General features: G+C 45.2%; 1 protein-coding gene across 1 annotated transcript; it reads right to left on the reverse strand.

Annotated features, from left to right (window-relative positions):
* Positions 1-693: 693 nt before the first annotated feature.
* On the reverse strand, positions 694-26,760 carry TRAF3IP1 (TRAF3 interacting protein 1). Its single transcript, XM_068196666.1, has 15 exons — positions 26,544-26,760; positions 25,923-25,991; positions 24,438-24,599; positions 23,470-23,610; positions 22,874-23,326; positions 22,168-22,245; positions 17,660-17,735; positions 15,646-15,744; positions 13,867-13,945; positions 13,544-13,627; positions 13,122-13,233; positions 12,562-12,598; positions 11,964-12,040; positions 1,505-1,728; positions 694-1,067 (listed from the first exon to the last, which is right to left on the reverse strand). The coding sequence occupies exons 1-15, from the start codon at positions 26,664-26,666 to the stop codon at positions 902-904; spliced, it is 1,980 nt and encodes a 659-aa protein (XP_068052767.1). The 5' UTR covers positions 26,667-26,760; the 3' UTR covers positions 694-901.

Below are 26,760 nucleotides of genomic sequence, written 5' to 3' on the forward strand. Positions count from 1 at the left end.
ACGGCCCAAACAACATCATAAAATCCTTGGCAACAGCCTTGCAGGGGACTAAAGCCTCTGCACCCAGCACAGAGTCACACAGTTGTGTCTGCACTAATACTCTTTGCAGATTTAGGAATCACTAACGCTCGACTCTCATGGGCAGAACACTCCAGGGGTCATTAGGAAAATGCTCCAGACATCTGCAGTTCACTAAAGAAAAATCAGTGGAATTATTCCTGTAGAAAAAGCTACAAGGACATGCATTGGGGAGGAAACAGGTACTTAATTTAATCCTTTCCAAATGAACATATGCAATAAAAATGGAATTAACACCTGTGCAGATAAAACACTTCAGCTCCCTTACGTAGTGATGCTCGAATTGCATTTTCACTTGGTCCTAATCAGATTCCTGATAGTTCTGAACAGGATTGAGAACTTCTGACCTGGAGGAGTTTGGAACATTTAAGGGGAAAAAAGAATTCTTTAATACCCACTTATCAGGCCAGTGTGTTCAGAGGGAATTCAGGGGAAATAAGGAGAGGAAAGGAGACATGGCCGGGGGGGAAAGGGCACTCTGGAAGTGAGAAACAGCAGCTCACAGTTTAACAAACAAGTTCTTTTAATAGCTCTGCAACTTGAGCATTCAAGTGGCTATCATTTTATCCTTAAACAAACAAACAAACAAACAAGTTCTTTTAACGGCTCTGCAACTTTAGCATTCAAATGAATATCATTTTATCCTGCATAATATCAACATCTAAAAATCAATGCAATAACAGAGTTTTTTATAACATTTTTAGGGTTCTGGTCCCTAAACATTCTATATCTGAACAAGGCATGTCTGCTATTTGGGTTTTGGTTTTTGGTAGCAATGTCAGTCAGTGAGTCCTAAGGCTCTTTAATTTCTTTTCCCTCTTCTTCACCTTCTTGAAGACACATTTATGCTAAGAATCATCCTCTGGATTTTTTCGTCGTTCCTTAAAGTATTTGCTTTTACAGCACAGATCTTGTCTTGCTGGTCTTTAATCAGCTGCTCCAGTTCAGCCAGCTCAGCTTTTAGTGGTTCCAGAGTGCTGTCTGTGATGCTGGAAGAGACACAAGGAATGTGATGTTGTTGGAAACTTTCAAGATGCTTCAGGTTATTTAATCCTCCAAGAAAATACATTTCAATACCTGAAAGTCTGCAAAGTATTCCATGGAATCACAGAATCCCAGGATGGTTTGGGTTGGAAGGGACCTTAAAGCCCACCCAGTCCCAGGCCCTGCCATGGGCAGGGACAGCTTCCACTATCCCAGGCTGCTCCGATAGATTCACGTTCTGGTGTGAGACAAATAAGACCAAAGAAGCTGTTTCAACAACTGCCACTCACACCAGAACACAGTGAATCCATGGCACAAAGAGCAGGCTGGGATTTAGGAATGCACTCCTGCTCTGGGTTCAATATTTACATTGTTTGTAAGTTTCAAGGGCCCCTAAAGTTTTTCTCAAGAGACAAGCCCAGCTGCCTGTGGCCCCACTCACCTCTGCTCCCTCCGCAAAGCCTCCGCGTGCTCCCTGTTCTCCTGGCGCCACATCAGCAGCTCGTTCCTCATGGCATCCATGTCCTCCTGGATGTAATCCACCATCCTGCCCAGCCTGAAGACATGCTGGCACACAGTCTGAATGGACCCCTGGAACTTCTCGATTTCTTTGGCTACCAAATCTCTCTCCCTCTTCCTGGATGCTTCTGAGACAATTGGCTTCTCCTAACAGAAGGGGCAAACAGGGAAAGCATCAGAATTAGGGAAGACTGTTGCTGCAGGCTGAATGAAGGATGTTTGGAGACTGCAAACAGAGAAGGAGCTGGAGAAGTGTTTATGACAGTTTGAAATGGAAGAGAAGAATTGTGGAATCACAGAATGGTTTGGGTTTTGAGGGACCTTAGAGCTCATCCCATCCCACCCCCTGCCACGGACAGACACCTTTCACTATCCCAGGTTGCTCCAAGCCCTGTCCAGCCTGGCTTGGGACACTTCCAGGGATGGGGCAGCCACGCCTTTCTGGGCAAGCTTTGAAAGCAGCATCAAGTTGTGCTGCTGTGCGGGAGCTCCAGGGCACAGCCTCCTCTGAGTTCTCTGAATCAGCCCCTTCAAGATGCTTCTCCCCCTCCACTGTCCATATCTGGATTTCCAGCTCCTAATGCTGCTCCTAACAACAGCACTTCAGAGTGAAAACAGCCATGGTTACTCCCTGCCTTGCACTCCTGTTCACGGCTGTAAAACCATACAGGCTGCAGGTGTGGCCTCCATAAACCCCACTACTCCAAAGGAATTTGGGCTTGTGCTACTTCCCTCATGTGCAGCCAGCAGAGTCTCCATGGTGCAGCTCCTGAGGCCTCTCAGCTCACTGCAAGTCAAATTCAGAGTTTGCTCCAGCGGCAAAGCCAGCAGGAGCAAAAGGATGCTGTAAAAAGAGCAGAGTGATGCCACGCTGCTAATACACTGGAATAATCTTATTCCAGCAAAGCCATTAAGGAAAAGCCCACTGGGATTTTCTCCTCCATGAAGAAAAAACAACCTCGTTTTTCTTTCTTTCCAACACTCCTACAGGTCAAATCCCCAAAGCCAGACACACAGAGCTTGAAGTAGAGTTTATTTAAAGTAATTCTGTTGGTTTATTTTATGCCAAACAACTAGAAAGGCCTTTCTCTGCCACCCCAAGCAGAGGGTGAGCCAATTCCTAGGCACAATTCCTGCTAAACACAGAGGTGGCAGTGCTGGGACAGGGAACCCGCCCCGCTGTCCCCTCCTGCCCTCCTCCCAACTGCCTGGCTTCCTGTGCGAGCTGGGGCTGTTTGCTCAGCTGGCTTTTTGGAGGCTACAGGGCCTCCTGCCAAGCACACTTCAGCAGCCCTGGGCTGGCTGGAGGACTGGGGACACGGACAGATGTGTTTGAGGAGAACGCTTCGCCGAAGATCTGAAGGCTGAGCCTCGCTCGGGGCTGCTGCCCGCGCTCTGCCACACACACGGCACAGGGAACGCGGCATTTCTGACTCTACTGGGAGTTCCCGTTTGCATGGATCCATTAGGAGCTGGGCTGAGGTGACAAACGCTGCTGAAGTCACCTCACGAGAGCTGGCTGAGCTGTTAAAAACAACACGGCCCCGAGCTCCCTCCAGTTCAGGCCGTGCCTCCCTCACAGCAGCAGGTGTTCCATTATACCACACCAGCCACAGGATTCACGGCTTTTCTGGAACCATCCATGCCTTTGCTGTTCTTTAGGATGGAAGAGCTGCGATCTCACAGCGTTTCAAACCCTTCTCTCTCTATCCTGACTCTTTTTCTACTGCTTTTCGTCCTCTGTGCTCCACCAAAGCCAGAGGGAAGGCTCAATCCACAGCACTGCATTTTCCACATAGGGCTGGCAAGTGAACTGTGCAGACAAGCACCTCCAGTCCATCAGCAGAGCTGGATCAGGTCCAACAGCTTCCCAGGAAGACATCCCATTCCCTTGTTTTTCCTCTCCTAAGTGCTCCAAACCCTCACCACTCTCCTCCCCGCCATCCATTATCTGAAGGCTCAGCCAAAAAATAAGGAATTTATTTCACATCCAGCTCTCTCAGAAGGGAAAAGACTCAGCCAGTCCATTATCTGAGGGTTGTTGTGAGAAAACTTGCTTCATTTCTATTTTCCAAATGCCATGTTTTGGGATGTTTCCCTAGGCATTCTGCTGGAAAAGCTGGCAGTCTGTGGCTTGCTAAGTGCACTCCTCAAGGGATAAAAACTGGCTGATGGCCTGGCCCAGAGAGGGGTGGGGAATGGGGCCATGTCCAGGTGGGATTGGTCACCAGTGGGGTTCCCCAGGGCTCAGCACTGGGCCCAGTCCTGTTTACTATTTTGATCTTTCTCAAGGATCTGGGTTAGGGATGGAAGCTGCACACACGGAGGTGGTGGGGTGTGGATCTGCTGGAGGGCAGGAAGGCTCTGCAGAGGGATCCATGGGCCGAGGTCAGCGGGGCCAAGGGCCAGGTCCCGCCCTCGGGCCACAAGAGCCCCACGGGGCACCGCAGGCTCGGGAAGAGCAGCCGGGCAGCGGAAAAGGCCCTGGCGGTGCTGGTGGCAGGGCTGAACACGAGCCCAGGTGGGCAGGAGGCCGATGGCCCCCGGGCTGTGCCAGCCGCGGTGTGACACAGCCCCGGGCAGGGACTGTGCCCCGGGGCTGGCCCTGCCGAGGCCCCTCCAGGCCGTGTCCAGCCCGGGGCCCTCCGGCCAAGGGACACCGAGCGGCTGGAGCCCCAGGAGAGCCTGAGGGAGCTGGGAAGGGGCTCAGCCTGGAGAAAAGGAGGCTCGGGGGGGACCCTGTGGCTCTGCACAGCTCCTGACAGGAGGGGACAGCCGGGGGGTCGGGCTGTGCTCCAGAGAACAGGGACAGGAGGAGAGGGAACGGACCCAGGCCGGGCCAGGGCAGGCTCAGGGTGGACACCAGCAGGAATTTCCCCATGGGAAGGGTGCTCAGGGATTGGAACGAGCTGCCCAGGGTGATGTGGAGTGCCCATCCCTGGAGGTGTTCAGGAAACACCTGGATGTGGCACTCAGTGCTCTGGGCTGGGGACAAGGTGGGCATCAGTCACAGCTTGGACTGGATGGCCTTGGAGATCCTTGCCAACCCAAAGGATTCTGTGATTCTATTTCCCATCCTTGTAATGCTGCCACGACCTCTCCAACACCCAGACGGACCAAGCAGCCCCACTTGCCTCCACAGGGAAGTACAGGATCAAAATAAAAAATAAAACAGAAATTTAAATCCCACAATTCAGTAAAGAAGCAAACCAGAACTGTACGCTTTAGATACAGAATGTATCCATATACAGATCTACACAGGTCTGTAAACACAGGTCCAGCTCACAATTTGAAGTATTCCAGGCTAAAATACACAGCTGTTAGAAAAGCTCAAGTGAAACAAACAAAAAAAAAATTAATATTTTTCATTAATCAGTTTCTTAAAGTGTATTAGTAAATACTGAAAATTAATTCCAGTGTCCCTGTAACTCCAGCATGTTCTTTGCGCAGTTGAATACTTCAAAAGTGAGATTAAAAGGAGAAAGTATTATGCCATCCAAAGTCAGTCATGGAATTACAGGATCATCACGGTTGGAGAAGACTTTTAGGATCACCTAGCCAACTGGCATTGCAAGAACTGAAACATTACACCATTTTAAAAAATCTATTAAATATTATTTGAAATAAAAATCTAGTATATATTATTCATACAGGTTCATCAATAGGCTTGTTTAAAATAAAACCAAAAAAATTTTAAAAATTAGTAAGTGTCTTTGAAACACATACGATATTGAAGTGGTGTAAGAACTCCCAAGTTTCAGGAAAATCCAAGAAAAATTTCCTCCCAAGATTTCCCAACCAGAAGGCACAGCAGTTCAACCTTGAAAATCACCATCAATTCTTTGTCTCATTAACACCTGTGCCAATGATCCCAGAATCCCAGAGTGGTTTGGGTGGGAAGGAACCTCAAAGCCCATCCAGTTCCAAGCCACACCATGGGCAGGGGCACCTTCCACTATCCCAGGTTGCTCCAAGCCCATCCAAGCTGGCCTTGGACATTCCAGGGATGAGACAGCCACAATTCCACATCCTGCAGCTCAAGGCTCAGAATTATCACTGTGACACTCTCAAGCTTTGCCAACTCATGCTGATTTTACATAATTAAGGGAGAGAAATCCATTAGTGCCTGTTCCCAGCTCCACAGTTCCAGCTATGGGTTAAAACCTCTGGAATGATGGCAGATGGTTTCCTGCAGCCAGCGACGTGGGCGGTACAAGCCCCGGGTGCCACCTTTGCTCACTCTGCACAAAGGCGTAACAGGAGATTTTCAGCTGGGAGCAAAACGCCAGAATCCGAATTGTTCCAGGCTTTTTCATTAGGCCCTACACCTCAACCAACTCCCCTTTCACAACAGCCCCAGAATCAATAAATTATCCCCGTGTAAAAGGCTGGATCACTTCTGTAGGCCCAACACGTTTCCCTTCCTTCGTGTTTTTCATAAGGCACCAAGATAAATGTTTACTTTGGATTCCTGGAAAAAAGGCTGCTTTTCCCATTACCTCAATGCGAGCAGAACACAAGGTGGACTCGGGTGCAGCGACCTGAGAAATCTGAAAGCAGGAATTTTCTTTTTAATCAAGAAGGTGGAAATTATCAACAAGGCTCCAGAAGCCACCAGAATTTCAAGAAACAGCATTTGCTTACTTTTATACACCTTCATCTTTGTTTCTTTTTTTTTAATTAACAGGTTTTTAAAATATCAATCAAATTAGTACAAGCATCCATCAAGCATTTCAATAGTTTCTACAGCCCCTTTGAACACTATTATTATGTCCCACTAGGAAAACGGACCCAAGTAATCACAGTTTTATTAAGCTCCACCATTTCCCCCCACCTCTTTCTACAGAACAGGGCAGAAACTTCATTTTGGACAAGTAACTGGGATATATCCAGTGCAAAACCAACAAGGTGGGGTGCTTTTTTATTGTATAAAATATATTTTTTGATCATAAAGGCTGTTTTCTTTTCCTGGTTTTTACAGAGTCTGTGTTTTAAGTAGATTGTAACTATCCACCAGGGATCCCCATAAGAAACTCTTTCACAGAACCAGGGGGAAACAGTAAATGTTAAAGCATTTCAAATGAACAGGATGCTTTTTCTGCTGATGCCAGGTATGGGGTTCAGGCACGGGCCAAGGAGTTAGAGACACAATGTTCTTTATCACTGCACTTGCCAGAGTCAGTCTGACCTGCTCCTGAGCTGGAAGGCTCCACAAGAAAATAAAAGAATGGCTCTTTCAAGAGAGTTTTTTCAATTTTTTTTTTTTTTGGAGGGTGGTGGTTTTCCACATTAACTTAAGTTCATACTTGATCCTTCCAAAAAGAGCTGGACTTTTCACCTGTCGATGAACACCCACTCCAGCCCACACATCCACCCTGCTTTCCTGGGGAGAAGTCAGTTCCCAAAACCTCCCATATTTGGGGCAGTATTCAGCACAAAAAGCAAAATTATGGAATCATGGAATGGTCTGACTTGGAAGGGACCTCAAAGCTCATCCCATTCCACCCCCTACCATGGGCAGGGACACCTTCCACTATCCCAGGTGGCTCCTGGCCTTGGGCACTGCCAGGGATCCAGGGGCAGCCCCAGCTGCTCTGGGCACCCCGTGCCAGGGCCTGCCCACCCTCCCAGGGAACAATTCCTTCCCAAGATCCCATCCATCCCTGCCCTCTGGCAGTGGGAAGCCATTCCCTGTGTCCTGTCCCTCCATCCCTTGTCCCCAGTCCCTCTCCAGCTCTCCTGGAGCCCTTTAGGCCCTGGAAAGGGCTCAGAGCTCTCTCTGGATCCCTCTCCTCTCCAGGTGAGCACCCCCAGCTCTGCCAGCCTGGCTCCAGAGCAGAGGGGCTCCAGCCGTGTGAATCCTGAGCCAGAGGAGACAAGCCTGGAGATGATTCCGGCTGAAATTAGTGACAGCAGAGCACATTAATTCACCCATGATGCCACACTGGTGCCAGTTCTGTCCAGCCTTCCCTCTCTCCTCACACTCCTTGTGTCCAGAACCTCTTCCTGCTGAAAGAGCACCCTTTCCTGGTGAAAACGGACTTGGAATAAACCTGCTCCTTGTATTAAACAACTTCCTCCCCCCAGGCTGTGCCCCAGCACCTTGAAAGATGTGACAGGCCCTGTGCTGTGTCCTTTTCACACTGCACCCTCTCCTGGGGGGAACCACAGCTGCCTCACCACTTTTACACATCCTTTGTGCCCACAGATCCGTCTGCTGTCTCATTTGGATTTATAGTGCACCCACAGGACAGGAATTCCGTGGTTTGGGGCACAAAGGAGCCCTGACACCAGGATTATCCCATGAGTGGCCAGAGCCCTGTTCCTGTGTTCACAGCTTGCAGCACAACTGCTTGGGGGCCACATTTTTTTTTTTTCTCTGAGAGCTGGGAGCAGAGTAAGGATCCTGGAGCACACACTCCCTCCATCTGAGCTCCTGTGCTGCTCAGCTGCTGGGTTAAAAATCCTATTTTGGAGGAACTGTGTGCTTGCACCAGAGATTTCCTGCTGAATTAGCATCACATCACCATCAACAGAGATGTGACAGGGATGAAAACCCTTCCATGGGTTACTCCTCCTCCATCTCCCTGTCAGCATTCCTGAGGGCACACCAAGCTGGCAGGATGCTGTGGTGAGAATGATGAGCCTCCTCCAAATACCTAAATGCTGGCATTTCTGACTCCAGCTGCTGAACACAGCACATTCACTGCACGGACTGGAGGGCACACCCAGATGTGCAGCTGATGGGTTAATGTAAAAATCAGTGACCTGCAGCTCTTCAAACAAACAGAATCAGCACTGATTAGATCTGTCCTAAGCTCTGAAGTGCATAATGTACCACACTGGTAATTCAAGTTAATATTGCCCAGGTGCTGAGCTATTCAATACCACTTGTTCCTCCCAGAAGCCTCCAAGCTGCTGCTTTTCTGAAGCCCTTTTGGTTGTGCAAAGATGGGAATTCTGTTATCCCACTTGCTTCAGCTATTTAATAACCTGCCTACGTTTTTCCACACATCAAATAAATGAAGTGGAATACAAAATGGAACATCTGTTTCTTTCTCTGGTTGACATTAGAGGCTTAGATTCTAAACAAATACATTTAGGAAGTTTTTTTAGGAATTTGTTAGGCTGAACACAGCTAATCAAGGCAGCAAAAATCTTGTGTATTTCCAGAATGACCCCTTTGACCTCAAAATTGTGTATATTATTTTAAGTTTCTGCACATGCAAAACCTAGATGATGAAAGTCCCAGTTTTCTTTCCTTCTCCCTTCTTTCCCTTTATTAAAACTCCTTAAAAAGCAAACGCATGTTTGGGAAACACAGCACAGAAAGGGTTTTGGAGGAATGTTTTTAACATAAATAAATGTTCCCCAGGCATCAGCAGCTGGAAGGTGTGAAACATCCCTGAGAGGGCACCAGTGTTACAGTTGGATTAAGCATTAATCCACCAACTTCACCTCATTTCTGGTTGATTAATTCCCAATAAATCAGGTGGATCCATTGATAATTTTTTTGCTGAGAGTTAATAATGGATTAACCAAAAGTTCCAGCACTCAGCCTGCTATTTTTTCCCCTCTTCATTTTCCCAACTGGCAGAAGATCAAAGCTCTAAAGACTAATGAATATAAGTGGGAAAACATTTCATTTCTTTTGGATGTACTGGATAGTTTAATAAAATGAGGGAAGATGAACATTCTAGTGACAGATAGAAGGAAGGTGGTTTCAAGTATTCCCTGGATTTTTGGACAACTTACTCCAAAAATATGGCAGTACCCTTAATTTTACTCTGTGATGCACAACACAGTTTGGAATACAGCTGCATCCTGATGCAGAAGATACTTCTGGAGAGTTTGATTGAAAACAAATTAAATAGTCAGAGAAGCATTCCCAGAGTAATGCTTCCACATTGGAAATTTGGGGTTTTTTTTTTTACTTTTACTGTCACAGCAACTCCATTCCTAAAATCATTTCCCAGGATTCAACTGTGTCTCTAGCTCTTGTTTTCTGAACTGTCAAGTGCCTGTCACACACTCCAAGCATTTTTAATCATCTTTTCCCTTCAACTCTGCTGTCAGGCAATCTCTGGATCACAATTTCAAGAAAACCACACTTGTGGATCACAATTTCAGGAGAACCACAATCCTCTCTGGATCACAATTTCAGAACTACACTCCTCTCTGCATCATATTTCAGGAAAATGACACTCCTTTCTGGATCAGGATTTCAGGAAAATCCCACTTCCCTCTAGATCACAATTTCAGAACTAGACTCCTGCCCAGATCACAATTTCAGGAAAATCCCACTCCTCTCTGGATCACAATTCCAGGAAAACCACACTTCTCTGTGGATCACAATTTCAGGAGAACTAGACTCCTCTCTGGATCCCAACCACTTCCACACCATACTCTGAAAAGCAGGAGCAGCAGAGGAACCTCCTGCAGTAGCAAGCAGCTGCTTGGCCAGGCGATCCCATGGTATTCCAGGAGTTTGGGCAGTTTTCCACGTGATGGACTAGGAAGTCAGCAGGTTTTTTTCCAGAATTAGTTGTCTATTCTCGGCACGGCTAACGCAGAGCAGGGCTTCAAAAGTGCAACAAAAGCCAAACAAGTGCTGAATGAATGTTTCAGGGGCTGAAAACCAGCGAGGGGACTAACAGTGATTGTAGAGGGTCACAATTGGCCATTTAAAAATATTTAAGGGGTTAAAAAGGGACTGTTTTAGTTTGTTACTCTCAGTAGGGAAAAAAAGCCAACCAGAAAATTTAGCACAGACACCAGAGGAAGCTTCCTGAGCTTGAAATCCATGTGACTGTCTGTGTAAATCCTCCCCCATTATCCTGTTCCATGCCCAGTGTTGGACAGGACACACCACCAAAGAGGGCAGCCCACGGTGAGGGAGTGCTGAGAGACAGCATTCATGAATTCCTAATGCTCTTCCCAAACTGAGCTGGGAACTGATGATCCAACAGCACCATCTAGTTATAAACCCGGGAACAGGGACAGCTGCATGGCTTGGGCTCAAGTGCCAGCTCAGAAATGAGCTTTGGAGCTGCTGCAGAAACAGCAGGATCAACCTGGAACCCTTCTTTGTCTCCAAACAATTCTCTAAAGACAGAATTTCACCAAGCAGGAAAATTTTCCCATTGGATAAACTCATGCCAAGCAGGCAGAGGTGTTTCAGAGACCACAGACACCACAAGAAGCACATTTCTAACAAATGGATGCAATTCAGCAAGTTGAGTAAAGCTAAAACCACTCCTAACAGATTATGGGCAACAATCTAAAGGCGCTAACCTCTTTCTAGAAGGGTTCGGTTTCTTCAGTTGTAGAATTATCCCAGAGGAATTCAGGCTGAGAGGAACCTTAAAGTGCCGTGGGCAGGGACACCTTCCACTGTCCCAGGCTGCTCCAAGCCCTGTCCAGCCTGGCCTTGGGCACTGCCAGGGATCCAGGGACAGCCCCAGCTGCTCTGGGCACCCTGTGCCAGGGCCTGCCCACCCTCCCAGAGAACAATTCCTAATTCCCAATATCCCATCTAACCCTGCCTGGGCTCATCAATCCCAGCCCTTGCAATACATGAAAGGAATTTTCATCCAGGGCTGGATCTCGGCCAATCCCAAACTCCAGAAAGGAGGATACTCCCCCAGGAGTCAGATCTGCCATCCCAACTTTCTCAACGTGCTGGAAAAGAAAGGAAAGCCAGAAGAGGCAGACAGGAGTCTGCTTCAAGAGTCTCCAGGAGTCACAACTGATTTCACAGAGCTCTGTGAACAGCTGACAGACCAAACACTACAGACCATTCCTGAAAAGCATACACGTAGGAAAACCCTACAATACTGAATTTAGATTAAAATAAATGTGATTGGAAGATATAAGAGCTCATGGAATGCGTTCACCTCCCCCAAACATCACGTACTTGTCTAATTTTATGAGACTTTTATCACTGCAGTGCCTCAGTGCCTCTCCCCAGCACATCAAAATGGATTTAGAAACTTTCAATGGGATCAGAGAGTCCATCTCAGTGCCTTTGCTGCCTCTCATGCCAGGAGCTCTGCAAGGCAGACAAAGCCAGAGCTCTCTGTTGCAACAGGAAGACACTCAAATGTGGGGAGCTCAAGCTTTTGCTTCTGGTTTGTGATCACTGCTAGATGCTTCCCACACACTTTCTAAGTGATAAAAAACAACAAAAATCCCCTACAAAACCCACCAAAACCAAAACTTACCCTCCCCTTCTCAACTGTGGAAAAAAACTACCTAAGCAAGACAAGACATGACAGAAAAAAGCTTGATCACAGATGGAATAAAACAGATTTAAAGCACAGAAAAAGGTCACAATTGAAACATCTCATCTCCCAGTTCTTTGAAGGCCATTGCCACCTCACCCTGTCTGTGGTCTGTGATGATTTCTGTGATGCCTCATAATCCTTCTTTGTTTCTAGGATTCTTTTCACCAGCCCACCTGTTGAAAAACCAGGATTTTTCTAAGCATTGATGGACACTTAACAGTTTTAAACATTCAGACAATAAAATAAAAGCCAACTGTTCTTTTTAATGCAAACAAATTTTAGAACATAAACAGCATTTTATTTTGTATTTTAAACACTGACACACAATGTATTTGTTATTTGACCTTTTTTCTCCCAAGCTTTTCTAGAACTTGTCTTTAAATCCAACCTCGTATCTCGGAGCTGACAAGCTGTACCTGACTCTTGAAGAAACGTTAATTTATGAGCTTTATGCAGAATTTTAAATCCTGCTGACATTGAGGATGCATAGAAAATGTTTCCTTACCACAGTTGTAAATCCAGCTGCACAGGAAAACAAGCCTGGGTAAATAAGTTGGTTTTCCTGCAAACGTTGCAAACTCCTTCCCTCAGGAGGGATTTTAGTGCTCTGTTCAGCACTTTAAGTGTTGAGCATTTGGTTTAAACCCAGGGGTTGATTCTAGATCTGTATAAATATACATAAAAGCAAACGTACCATGCTTTTGATCCTCAACCAGCTCCACTTCTGGCTCCTACACATGCAGGAAGAGAGCTTTAGTTGCAAAAAGTTGGCATTGCTGTAATATGGAACTATTCAAAAATATTCAGCTGGAGGATATTTCAACAAGTCAGGGAATCGTGGAATGGTTTGGGTGGGAAGGGACCTTAAAGTTCATCCCATTCCACCCCCTGCCATGGGTAGGGACACCTCCCACTATCCCAGGTTGCTCCAAGCCCCATCCAGCCTGGCTTTGGACACTCCCAGGGATCCAGGGGCAGCCACAGCTGCTCTGGGAATTCCAGTCCAGCCCCTCCCCACCCTCCCAGCTGGGAATTCCTTCCCAATATCCCATCCATCCCTGCCCTCTGGCAATGGGAAGCCATTCCCTGTGTCCTGTCCCTCCATCCCTTGTCCCCAGTCCCTCTCCAGCTCTCCTGAAGCCCCTTTAGGCCCTGGACGGGGCTCTGAGCTCTCCCTGGAGCCTCCTCCTCCCCAGGCTGGACATTCCAAACAAAACAGGGAAAAAGGTTCAGTCAGCTGCAGCAGGAACAGACCTTTGGCATCTCTGGCAGGGGCTCTGCTGCCTCCACCACGAACTGCTCGTCCTCCTCATCAGAAACCTGCTGCTCCCTGAACACGGTCGGGGCCGTTTTAGCGCTGCCGCTCCTGTCAGGGACACAAGGAAGAGGGGAACGAACGGAAATACTGAGATCTGTCCAGAATGAACTAAACTCAACTAAAAGCCATCAAAAGATCCCAGAATCACTGAGGCTGGAAAAGCTTTTCAAGTCCAACCTGTGAGCAATCCCCACCCAGAGCACTGAGTGCCACGTCCAGGCCTTCCTTGGACACTCCAGGGATGGGAACTCCACATGTCCCCACCATGAGGTGGCCATCCCAAACTGGTGATGCCAGAGGAGCTGGCAAGGATGTGCGCCAAGGAACACCTCCCCTCCACATCGCCCTCATCCCTCACCTTTCTGGGATTAAGAGCTCGGTGCTCTCCTGACGTTTCACTCGCGGAGGTGCCGGCCTCGCGCTGCCAGGACGGGGAATCCGCCTGGAAGAACAGCGGGAATGGGGAAAAATCATGTTCACAAGTGACACAGCAACGCAAGCCCTTTGCTGAGCAAAACCAAAAAAAATTCAAACATTCTAATTGAAAAGCAAGTTCAGCTTATCCATAACACCATCCTTATGGAATGCACAGAGGAAATACAATATTCTCCTCAAAAATTTTAGTAACATTCCATGGGAGCAGTTTATGGATTGAGAAGGGAAGAAAGGATGGAAACACACCTTTGGGCAGGCCAAGGTGAGACATCAGGAGGTGCTTCTCCATTTTCAGGCTTGTCAGGAGCATTCTCTGCTTCTCTTTCTATTAAACAAAACAATATAAACCTAGGGCTTAGCTGGGCTAGGAAAACCTCAGGTTTTTATGACAGTATTTGGAATCTTAGCACTGCACTGAAAAAAAACAAATAAATTTCTTCATTTTTATAAGTTTCTTAATATTGTGAAATTCCCCTCTCTGTGAAAATTACATCACCTCACTTAATGCTTTTGTTTCCCTTAACCTCTTACCTTCCCCTGCTGGGATTCTTGGTTGAGGTAGTGGCTACTCCTTAACTAAAGTCTACTCAAAGCATCTAAACTCAGCCCAATTATGTTCAAAAATTCTATAATACATCACAAAAAGGGCAAAAAGCATTAGAGAAGGGCTTGATTTATTAAAAAGAACTTTTTTCTGTTAAACATTTTCAACGTTTCTTTTGTCACTGGAATGTTACTGAGCCTCTGGCAAATTAATCTGTAAATAACAAACAGACTGATTTTTCAGAAAAGTTCTATTTATTCTGCAATCTGATCAAGTTGGGCATGAAGCACACATCAGGAATTACATCCAGAACTTGGGAACTACTCCCAGGGTCAGGAAAATTGGGATACAGAGCCTCGTTGCTCTGCAACAAAATGTAACTGAAGCAGACAGAAATAATGCTCTAGAAGATCCAAGAAAATCAGTTTACTTCAGCTAATAAACAACGTTTTATAATCCTGGGCTCATGCACTGGCTTGGATTTGGATCTTAAAGGTCCTGAACCTAAAAAATGAGGGGTTTACAGTGCCTTGGTGAATAAGGCTGAAAAACAAGATCAGCCAATAAAATAAAGGTTGAGCTTGATGGTAAAGGTTGGACCTGATGATTTTGGAGATCTTTTCCAACCTTCATTATTCTTCTGATCCTGAATATTTGGTTCTTACACCACCAGGGGATCCAGTCCAAATCCATAATGAACCTGGGGGTACGCCTCTTACATGCATCCCAATTATAACATAATTTATTTCCCACCCCAGACGCATTCCAAGGGACAAGACAGCTCCAAGAGATGAAAGGGAATTCGCATGGAAGTTCTCCCAGCCGGGGAAGGTCACACAAATGTCTTGGCCATCCATCCATATTTCATTAGGCTGCCACAGCCACGAGGCCCTGGAGGCCAAAGGTGGGCTGGGAACACCTCCCACATCCGTGGGATCCATCCTCCCAACTGGCTCAAGCATCTGCAGCTGGAGAGAACAAAAATGCAGCTTTTTGCTGCAATTTCAGCTCCTCCTCCTGCACTTTGCTTCCACGGCTCCATGTGTGTTGTAGCTGGATACACATCCATGTCTTGGGAGCTACATCCAGCTTGGGGGGGGGAAATGGAGGAGTAAGAAAGAATGCAGGGATGGAATTCTCCTCTGGAATCCTGTAAAATGCAAATGCTGAGACTCCCAAATAGTTGCACAAAAAGGCAACGTGCAAAGATTCCCTTCTTACAGAGAACAAGTCACCAAGGGATTCAGGTGCAGCATTTGCCTCGTGGAAAACAGAAGAACAGGAAAAAAGAAAATAAAAGCAATTGCTTTATCAGGGGATGGACATTTTTCAAGGCAGAAAATGAATCAGATGTGATTACAACACACGGCAGCACTTGGATTAAGTGTAAATCACCCTCCTTACATCATCTAGCTGCATTAGATTTGACCCAAACACTCCAGCTGGGCTTTCCATGGCAGTCACACTTTAACTTTCCCTACCCTTTTGTTTTTCTGCAAGACCTGGCTCATTTTTCTCCTGCAGCTCAGCAGCACCATCCTCTGAAATCCCATCTGCCACACTCCTTGTGTCCACAGCTCCTGTAACAAACCAGTTTATAGTCAAATGAAACCCAAGAGCCAATAAAAATTCAAAATAAAAAGCCATGCTAAATACCTGCTAGGACCTCTTTAAGGGCTAGCCTAGTTTAATAAACCCTCTTCAGTGTCAATAAATCACATTCAAGGTGCACAAAGACTTTCTAAATGAGTGCTGACTGAACTCCTGAAAGATGAAATATTCAGTATAAACCTCTATAATTTATCTGCCCACAGACAAGAGGCATTCCTTCCTGTTGTACATTGATTCATTTCCAATTAATAGAAGATAAAATAGAAAGCTCTGATCATCATCACCGGTGTGCAACATGCATCAGCACAGCTCCAGAAAGTTTTCCTACCCGCTGTGTCAGAAAAGAAAGAGGGATAATGCCCCAAAATATTCCTGGCTCTGATAAACTAAAATTTGAGTGCTGCATCAGAGAAAGAGGAGTATTTTAAAACACTCATCCTAAAGTCATTCCCTGTATTAAATTTATCAGGAAAACTGGATTCCGGTTTTAGAGTGACAATCCCATAAATGGGGTGTGTCAGGTCCTTGCAGTTTAGTGCCATATAAAACAAATACTGAAATTTTGGCAACTAAAAGAAGTTATAGGATCAGCTAAGGATCACTAAGCAGTAAAATAAGGCTGCAGTTTTAATGGAATCCAGACAGGGATTTTTCAGCTGCCAAATTATTCAGACTTCACAGCACAGGAGATGTGACATAAAAATTTCAATTTTCTAGCACCAATTTGAATGAGGCTCCTAAATTAACACACATTCAGATCCCAAGTGCCAGGATTTTTCCAACGTATTTAAGGTGCCCAAACAGAGCTATTCATTATCCTGAAAGCAGGACTGATATAACTCCAGTATTTTGCCTCAGACACATGGAAACCTAAAACAGAAATCCAAAAAAAAAAAAAAAGTGGGAGCTTGGGAAGACATCCAGCAACACATGATCTCTTTATATAAATTAATAATAATGAAATTGGAAAATTAAGTGCATGAAGATTTTCATTAGTCTAAACAGCACTAATTTTGAACCAGAACTGGCTGTTTTTAACAGGCATCAATTCACAGGTGTCACTGAATCTTCTGAACAGAGACGTTTATGTGATTTATGTACAGTGACTTCTCCTTTAGAATTAAAATACCAGGGGCACAAAGCACTGAAAGGAAATTAGGAACAATCACTGAAATAAGAGGAGGGGGAAAGGCACTGAAATACAGACAGAAATTGCAGTTCCACTGCTGCTTGTCTGAGCTGTGGGTACAAGCCACTTTTATTCTTTATCCAGGAGTTTCTCCAGGCTCTTCCTCTTGTTTTCCTACACAAAGAGATGGCAGTGCTAAGCTAAGATTCTTTTCCTCCTGATGTGCAATATTTGGGATATTCTGAAGACAATTCACTTTCCAGTCAGTGTTAAATACAATATTTAAAGGTTGAACTACGAAAGTTGGTGACATAATTGCAAGGAAGCACCTCCACAGAGAAATAATTTATTTGGAAAGCCTGGACCAACTGTCTATTAAACCAACCTTCACTTTGCTCTGCTGTAAACATCTAACAAATGTTAAATTTGTTTATTAGAACAAATAGTCTGCAACTATTAGAAATAGTTGCAGACAAGTCCAAAAGCTCGTTTAGAGAGTAATTACACAGAAATTGCCAAAAGCAAGCTGAATTTCTATCTGCAACTGTGCGCAGGGAAGGAGAGCAAACTGAACTGAATCTCGCTTCCTATATCCCAAATCCAGGCAGGAAAATTTCCTCTTGGATTCCCAAATGCAGGCTGGGAGTACAAACCAAACCCTGATAATAACAGGGATATTTAAGTATTTCTGCTATTCCTACTCAATAACCCTCCAGCATATTTGATAGAAATAACAATATCCTCCCTGTGGTTACCTTCTCCTCCGGGCTTGGAGCGATGCCTTGATGCTTTTGCTGAAGGCTGCTTTGGTATCCTTGCAGGAGTTTCATTCTGGAAAAAAACAAAACAAAACAAAACAATAAAAGACCAGAAATTTATATAACAGTAGATTTAAATATTATATCATTATATCTAAAATTTACTTCCTTGTGTTGCTTTTCTAAGTATTATACAGAGCAAATACTGACCTAAGAATTGATCCACACATTTATGTTGTATTTCCCTCACGGCCTGTGGATGTTTTTTCCTGGATAATTGCCAGCTATTTTCTTTCACATGAACCTATTGGATGGAAAAACAACTTCCAAATGGGAGCTAAGAGTATCCAGCCTTGTGGAATAAAAAGGTTATAAAAAGGAGGACAATTCCTACAACCACCTCTGTGTTTCAGCTGCATCAGATACACAGCTCCTCTTCAACCTGCTGCAAAATCTTTTAGACTTCATTCCAAAAGGGAAGCAAGGATTTCAAAAAATGTTGCTATCAGGCTTGCACAGTCCGTTACTTAAATGGCAACTTTCCTGGATAAAAATCCTGCCTAATATCCCAAATCCTGAAATACATCTAGCACCTCCTGGGATCTCCTTCCTTATGTGCTTTTTTTTTTTTTTTTGCAGTTTTCATCCAAAATTTTTTGTCAGCCCTGCTAATCATCATTACGGTTGGAAGAGACCTCCAATGTCCATACTGATAACCTGAGAATCACAAATTCTGCCATTTTTATGCCATCAAAGAATGGTTTGAGTAGTAGAGACCTTAAAACTCATTGCCTTCCACCCCCTGTGCTGGGCAGGGAAACCTTCCACCAGAAGAAGTGTTGTTCCTCTTTACAAATTCTGGCAAGTTCTAAGGAAAACGAGACAGAATTCCAGTCTTGAAGTGGTTCATCTTAACTTTAATTCTCCATAATAATGTTCACAAGCCCAACTCTGTGGAAGGAGGGAAAAGAAAGCTCTTACCCCATCAGGAGCACATCTGGCACGCTGCAGCCCCAGCAGCTCTCTGGGTGAGGTCATTATTAGCACAGGTGGGGAGGGAGCTGCCAGTAGGTGCTGAGGCTGCTGCAAGAGGGGATTTGGTCATTTATTTATGTGGCTACAAACAGAATTTTGTGAAGCCACATGTGCAGCCTGGCAGCAGGTGCAGGGTGAAAGCTGACGTTTACTCACTATGGCAGCACAGAAAAACAGAAAGCCCACAATATTTATGATTGGGGCACTTTCCAAAGGGAGATAAAAGAGGTTATTCCCCTTCAAGACTTTGAAAAGCAGCCACCGGAGCCATTAAAGGGAAATATTGCACTTCATCTCACACCATCCTGGAAAAACACATTACAGCAGAGTCCTTGATGGATGCATGCACGCTTCCCAGTCCTGAGTAATTATGTTTCCACGTGGAGAGGATCCAGAGCCTTCTGCAAACCATCCAGGCTGCTGATTTATCCTCATTATTAACCTTTAAAGAGGCCAAATTTCACACCAAGCCAGAAGAAAATGTTTGCTGGTGTTTCAGAGCTCATTATAAAATAAGCCACTGTGATTCCCCCCTTTAATTCATCAGCTCTGCTGATGGTTCTCTAATAATAAATAAGAATTAAGTCTCTAATAATAAATAAGAATTAAGTCTAGTAATAAATAAGAATTAATTAAGAAAAAATAAAAATTATAAAAACGAAGCTATTTCATTCCATCAACCCTCCACAGTACTCTTCTTCTAATTAAATCCACAGTGCCAGGAGGTATCTTTCCATCTCTACAACAGAAAGCGTGCAGGTATAATTTTATATAAGTAAAACCACATACAAGGAAAGACCTCCACTTGCTAAGGCCAGTTTGAGTGCTGTGCTGGTAAGACTTACTAGGAAAATAGCAATCAATTCTCCTTTTCCTTACCTAAAGTCTCTCAAGATGATGTTCTATTGGTATTAGATCCTGCAAATTAAAACTCAAACACAAAGAGATGAGGAAAATCTCTGGTTTTAAAGCAGTTTAAATGATGGATTTCTGATGTAGTGACACCAAAGAGAGAAGGACATTCCCAGCTCCAGAACAGAAATATTTTAGCCACGTCCTGCAGATTTCCATGAAGTGATTCTCTCTGCTGTCCTTTTTTTAATTCCACAGTTTCATTACATAACCTAAGTTCTAAGAGGAACAGAAGTTCATTAGGCAGGACTTAGAGGCTGCTTTAAGTGACCACTTCCAGAGCAATAGAGTTTGCAGGGCAAATTCCAACCCATTCTGCAAGTGGCCAGAAATGACAGGATATTACAGAAAGCTTTAGCCAAGAGCTCCAGCTGCCATGGGAAACATGGAAGAGACTTTTCCAAGGTGTTTGGCCTCAGGGGAAAATTATTTACCTGTTCTGCAGCCACTTCCAGCACCAGATGCTCTGTGACCTCCCCCACCTCTTGTCAAGTCTAAATAATAATGATCTTCATTATTTAGAAGGTCCAAAAGGCCTTTTTTAGTCAGATTTTTCACTGAGATGGACTGAGAGTGAACAGAACACGACTCAACCCTGATCCCAAACTGCGGGATGCAAGAGGCAGCCTTGAGGCAGCTTCTGATTGCCATGTGGTAGCCAAATGTCTCTTAATTCCTACTTATCCCTGCTTTCTTCTAGCTCCAGAAAATTATGGATACCCATGTGATGACTGCTGCACACTGGGTAACACCAAGAGTTTCTTTAGCAACAGAAAAAATACATTTAAATTACAAAAAAAAAAAGGTCAGCCTTAAGTAGATTTGAAAGCTGTCTTCAATAGTTAGCAGCAAGAAAAACTGAGAGTTGCATGAATAGAGAAAATCTCATTAAGCAAAATCAGGGACTAAACTTGAAGTGACAGCTTCCTGTACATGTAGAAAAAACAAAACCTCTAAATTGATCTGTTCTCTAAAGCAAATGCAGTAAAAATGTAAAGAGGTTAATCCTGAGGGGGGAAAAAAAGTGGCTGACTTGTTGGGTACTGCCTCAAACTGTTTCACTTCTATTACAGTGAATAGATATATTCTGTATCTATAGAAAAAATACATATAAAAAGCTAAAAAGAGATGCTGAAGATTTATAAATTCTGCAGCAGAGACCACAAAACATGATTCATAATCCTTCATGTGCACACCAAGTTGCTTGCCTTCTTTTGAATACATTTGTTTCCCTGCCACGTGACTCAAGGGGAGCCACAGTGGTCAAACTGGGGTAAATCCCTAGAAATACAGGCTGGGAAACTCCTGAGAGGACCAGAAGATCAACCCCATGAAGATCAAGTCCATGAGATGCAATTTCCAATGATTTCCTGCTGGAATTTCCTCTAAATCCCTTTGTGCAGCTATCTCAGCTCCCAAAATTCACTAGGCACGTTTTCATGTCATCTCTCCCTTCCACAGCTTGAAAATGATGACATTTGCCATGCTCTGCTCTCAAGTTTGTGTTTTCATCATCTCAGAAACAAGCAGCCTCTGCTGTTACACAAGCAGGCAGAAGCAGGAATGTCATTTGGATTTCAGGTAATAATTCCAAAGCTTTGGAATCCCTCCCAAAAGCACTTAGGAGGGGAAATGAAACTTTACTGCCCCGCTGCATTATTGTGGTGCCCAAGAGCACGATGAGAGTTTGGGATAAGGCTCAGAATTTCCATTAGAGACCAAATTTGCAGGAAGTTTGACTTGGCCATGAGTATTTGCTGGAGGTTAAAAAAAAAAAAAACCTCTTTTATAACCTCTCCTTCCCAGTACCAATAACTTAAAGAGTTTGCATGGACTGGAGTCAAGGAAGAGCCATAAATTTGTCATCTCACAGGGAAGACACGATAATGACAGTGGGCCCAGAGACTCCCGCTAGAGTTGGGATCCTGCCTGTGCTGCTTTAGGTTCATTTACTGAAGTCTCCCTCTTTAAACATTTGGCCACGTGGCTCCATAATTCCCCAAACTGCCTCAGGTCATCAGGAAGCAGCAGATGGAGGCACAATGGTGACACAAGCAGCAGCTCCTGTGCTGAGGCACTGAGCCGCACTTCCAGCTGCAAACCACGGACCCTGAAACAACACTGGACTCGTTTTCTTTCCAAAACAGTAACTTCTGCTAAAATTGAAAAACAAATACAAAAACCCTATCAGCTTTCCAGGAAAGATTCTGAGGAATAAAGAAAACTTATGGCAGGGGGTTGGAAGACATGAGCTCTAAGGTTCTTCCCAACCCAAACCAGTCTGTGATCCTAAGAAGTGTCCAAAATATGAATACAAAGAAATAAAAACTGCAAAATGAAATAAATTGAGTAGATTTTTTTTTGGTCCAAGCTCAGAGAATTTTTTAATAAATAAACAACCAAAAAAGCCAGGGAAGCATCTATTTCATGTATTTCCCAGCCCTAAAACTTGCTATTCACCCTCTTTTCAACCCTACATTGTTTTCGAGCAGATTCCCAAATCAAAATGCAACACTTTGGTTAACACTTTGGTTATTCCTTCCTCCTCCACTACTAACCTCAGTGTCTGGCTGGCACTTGCTGTCTTTAGTTGGCCTCTGTGGTTTTCTATGCATGGATTCTTCAGAATCTGAGGGCTGGAAAGAAATGAACTGGTTTAGATTCAAGAGAAGCATTTTGGTGCCCATTAATCCTGAATTTCTACCAACAGACGAGAAAGGCAGAATAGGAAATATTAAGAGGAAGTGGAAATAGAAGAGTAACAAAATGAAAGGCAATGAAGAGGTGGCTCTCAGGGCACTTTAGGGCCTAGAATCTTTAGAATATCCAGGAATCCTAGATGGTTTGGGTAGGAAGGGACCTTAAAGACCATTCAGTTCCAACTCTGAGAAGGCCCACCAGTACCTGAAGGGAGCCAACAAGAAAGATGGAGAGGGACTTGGATAAGGGCCTGGAGGGACAGGACACAGGGAATGGCTTCCCACTGCCAGAGGGCAGGGATGGATGGGATCTTGGGAAGGAATTGTTCCCTGGGAGGGTGGGCAGGCCCTGGCACAGGGTGCCCAGAGCAGCTGGGGCTGTCCCTGGGTCCCTGGCAGTGCCCAAGGCCAGGCTGGATGGAGCTTGGAGCAGCCTGGGATAGTGGGAGGTGTCCCTGACCACAGCAGGAGTTTGGAACAAGGTCCCTTCCTGCTGAATGAGCAGGAATGCAAACATGGAAGACCAATGGAGGAAACACAATCCCCAAAGTAACATTTCAATTACCTTTTTCTCTGCTTTCTCCTTTCCATGTTCCCTGAGATGTTCTCCATCTTCTTCTCTGTCTCGATCTCTTCTTCTCTCTCTGTCTTTCTCTCCTTCTTTGTCCCTGGCCTTATCTTTGTCTCTTCCTTTCAGCCTGTCCTTTTCTCTTCTTCCTTCATGTCTTTTCTCTCTTTCATGTCCTTTATCATTCCTGAGGTCGTCTCCTCGCTCTGGGTCTCCTTTTCCTTTGTTTTTTTCTGTTTCTCTTTCTTGCTTGGTCGTTCTGCTTTTGCCTCTTTCCCTCTCTTGTTTTTCTCCTTCCTTTGAAGTATCTCTTTCAGGTTCTTTGTGCCTCTCTTCATTATTCTTCTGTTTATCCCTCTCTTTTTCTCTTTCGCTGCTCTGCTTCAAATCTCCTTTGGGCTTTCTGTCTCTGCTGGAGCTTCTGTCTTTAATTTCAGTGTCTCTTCTGCTCTAAAGAGAAAGCAAACACTAAAAATTAATTCCAACACGTGGCAACTCAATCACACAGTGCTCTACAAACACAAAAATGCTAAGAATACCCCAAACAAATAAATCATGGTACCCCAGCACCTCCCCAAAAATGGAAATGCTACCTCTTTATCTTTATGGCTTTTTTGTTCTTCTGCTTTGGGCTCTCTGCTTTCTTTATCTCGAGGTTTAGAGGGTGGAGGTTTCCCTTTAGCATCAGCTTTTTCCCCAGCCAAGACCCTTTTTACAGCAGCATCACTAGACAGCTGCAAGGAAACAGAAAAGCACCACTGAAATGAGTAAATTGTTTCATTAAATAATTAACATAGTAATTATTATTTTAGGAATGTTACAATTCAGTGTAAAAACAGAATAATTCTGTGAAAGACTGCAATAATTCTGTGTAGGAACAGCCCCTGCAGTTGTTTTTAATCAGTTATCAAATTTTGCCATTATTGTATTTCCATAACCAAAAAAAGCACAGTGGAGAAATGACTTTCATTCCACGATTAAGAGATTTGACTGAAAGGAGATAAAGCCAAAGGTGAGTAAGTGGTTGTTTAAGTAATGCATCTGTATCCCAAAATGTTAAAGGTTCTGAAGCTTCATTTTGTGCTTCAAATAAACAAATAAAGTGAACAATAAAATCCTTACTATTCAGAATGCATTTGTGTGGGAAGCTGGCTCAAACTTTTGCTAAAGACCACGAACTCTCTATCTGCTGTTATTGTTATCAAGAAGTGACAAAATGTTTCTGCTGTGCAATTAATGACAGCAGAGGGGTAATTCAGGCACAGAATCATTTGGGTTGGACAAGACCTCCAAGGTCAATGAGTCCAAGCTCATGTGACTGATGCCCACCTTGTCACCAGCCCTGAGCTCTGAGTGCCACGTCCAAGTGTTCCTTGGGCACCTCCAGGGATGGGCACTCCAAACCTGCCAGGGCAGCCCCTGCCAAGGCCTGAGCACCCTTTTCCATGGGGAAATTCCTGCTGATGTCCAACCTGAGCCTGGCCTGGCCCAGCCTGGGGCCGTTCCCTCTCCTCCTGTCCCTGCTCCCTGTGTGCATAACATCTGTATCATTCTGTCCTACCTTATTTAAGCAACACCTCCCAATTGCCTGAAGGAATTCATTGGTTTTCTCAGGCTCGTGTCCAGCCACAACTCGTGCTGGTTTCACTGACAGTGGCTCTCCTGTCACCATCACAACAGCATCGATGGCCTTCTGAAGGAAGTTGATTTTGGAATCCTTATCCTGGTAAAAGAACAATTAAGAGAAACTTTTATCTCCACAATTATCATGTTTGTTTTAGTTTTACAATTATACTTTACAAACAACCTGCCCCAACTGCCCTTCAATAGAGATGATGTCTTTCAGTGATTACATAAAATCAGAAGTAAAAAATAAAATATCAAATAAACAAAGAAAAGCCAAGTGAAATTTCACATAAGTCCTCACAATTAAGGAATCTTCATGATTTCAGTCCTCCTTACAGCTCTCTCCTGTTGATTACTCAGATAAAAATTATTCTCCTGATCTTCTACAACTCCTAGAGAGATCACAGTAAGGAAACAGCAGAGTCTTCATCCTGACCAGTTTGGGGAAGAGGAATTTATGGTTGAGACATTTTCCCCCACACTCCAGGATTTTGATTTCCTCTGCCTGAGCTCTGGAAAACCCCATGGACTTATGGGCTGTGAAAGAAATCTGTGAAACAAAATCTCAGAGACAAAGCAGCATGTAGATGCAACAAAGACCTGCTCAGGAGCTGCTGGGAAATCTGCTTTTTGTGTCAACAAGGACTACCCAAAAACCCAACAATTCAGTTATAAATGACTTAATTTTAGTTATCCTAACAGCAGTAGGAGCAGTCACAGAAATAAAAACACACATTAATCAGTGACTAAAACGTGCAAGAACTGGCTGGAGGGATGAGAAGTCAGAGCTCACACTTCAGTTGCTACGTTAAACAAACACCATGGGATCAGCTGCCTAAGTGGCAACACACAAACACTGCTTTGTTTGCCAGGAATCAGCAACCAGAGCTCCCAAATCAGGCTGGGAGATGGGGAACACGGCATCAGCTCAGCCAAAAATCAGAGGAAAGCAGCCAACAGAGAGTAAAGTCACCCTTGGACTTAAGGAGTTTTCAGTAATAATATTAACCTCCCCTTTCAGTAATCAGCCCGTTTTATATTGCAATAAAGCTACTGTGGAATGCATATCCCAGACAGGTGAGTCCTGGGACATTAAACAGAGATGTTTAACGTATATATCTATATACCATATATACATGTATGTATTTGTACATACACACAAATACATAGAGCAATAAGTTAAGGGCCATGGATTCTCTTGAGCGACCACGAGACTCTTTAAAACCAGAAATTTGGACACAGATCTATAGGTGTTCACCCCATGGAAAGCATATTACAACCCACAGGCAGGAACTTTTACAACTTCTTCACAAAAATAACAACAGCTCCTTGGCGCTGAACACAGAAAAGACCAAAAGAACCTTCTGGCAAGTTGCAAAAAACACTGAAAGCTAAATAAATAAGGAAGTCCCGTGCCCACCTTGACATTATCTGACTTCAACTCGAAATCTGTGTAGAGTCCTTTCAGAAAACCTGTCACTCTGATTACCTAAAAAACAGAATGGAGTAAGTCAAGAACGTTTAAAGCCTCTGCTCAGTAAATCTTGCGTGGCAGCAGGAAATGTATTCTTCACGGGAAGGGTGGTCAGGCATTGGAGCGCAGCCCCCATCCCTGGAGGTGTCCAGGGAAGGCCTGGACGTGGCTCTCAGTGCTCCGGGCCGGTGACACAGTGGGCATCGGGCACAGGCAGGACTCGGAGATCTCGGGGGCCTTTTCCAGCCTCAAGGATTCGGGATTCTGTGATCTTTCACTATCCCAGGCTGCTCCGAGCCCCAGCGTCCAACCGGGAACACTTCCAGGGGCAGCCACAGCTTCTCCGGGCACCCTGTGCCAGGGCCTCCCCGCCCTCACCGGGCAGAATTCCCCCCCAAAACCCCGGCTCCGCAGGCGGGACCCCCTTTCCCACCGCCACACGTGCCTTTCCCGCCCCAAACTCACCCAGCGCCCCAAAACGCCGCGACTCACCCAACGCTGCGGGCGCGCCCCACAGCGCCGCGGCAGCGCCGAGCTCCGCCGGCTGTCCCACCCGCGCACACGCACCTCGCAGATCAGGTCGTGCAGGTAGCGGAAGGGCGGCTTGCTCAGCAGCGCGTCGGTGAGCGGCGGCTTGCGGATCACCTGCCCCAGGGTCTCCCGCGTTTGCCGCGACACCGCCTCGTTCATCGCGGCGGGGCCGGGCCGGGCCGGGCCGGGCCGGGCCGTGCTGGGGCTCGAACCGGGATCGCGGCGGGAGCCGCCCGCCCCCGGCCCGGCGCTC

The sequence above is a fragment of the Anomalospiza imberbis genome, chromosome 7 (genome assembly GCF_031753505.1).
Source record: "Anomalospiza imberbis isolate Cuckoo-Finch-1a 21T00152 chromosome 7, ASM3175350v1, whole genome shotgun sequence".
Classification (NCBI taxonomy): domain Eukaryota; kingdom Metazoa; phylum Chordata; class Aves; order Passeriformes; family Viduidae; genus Anomalospiza; species Anomalospiza imberbis.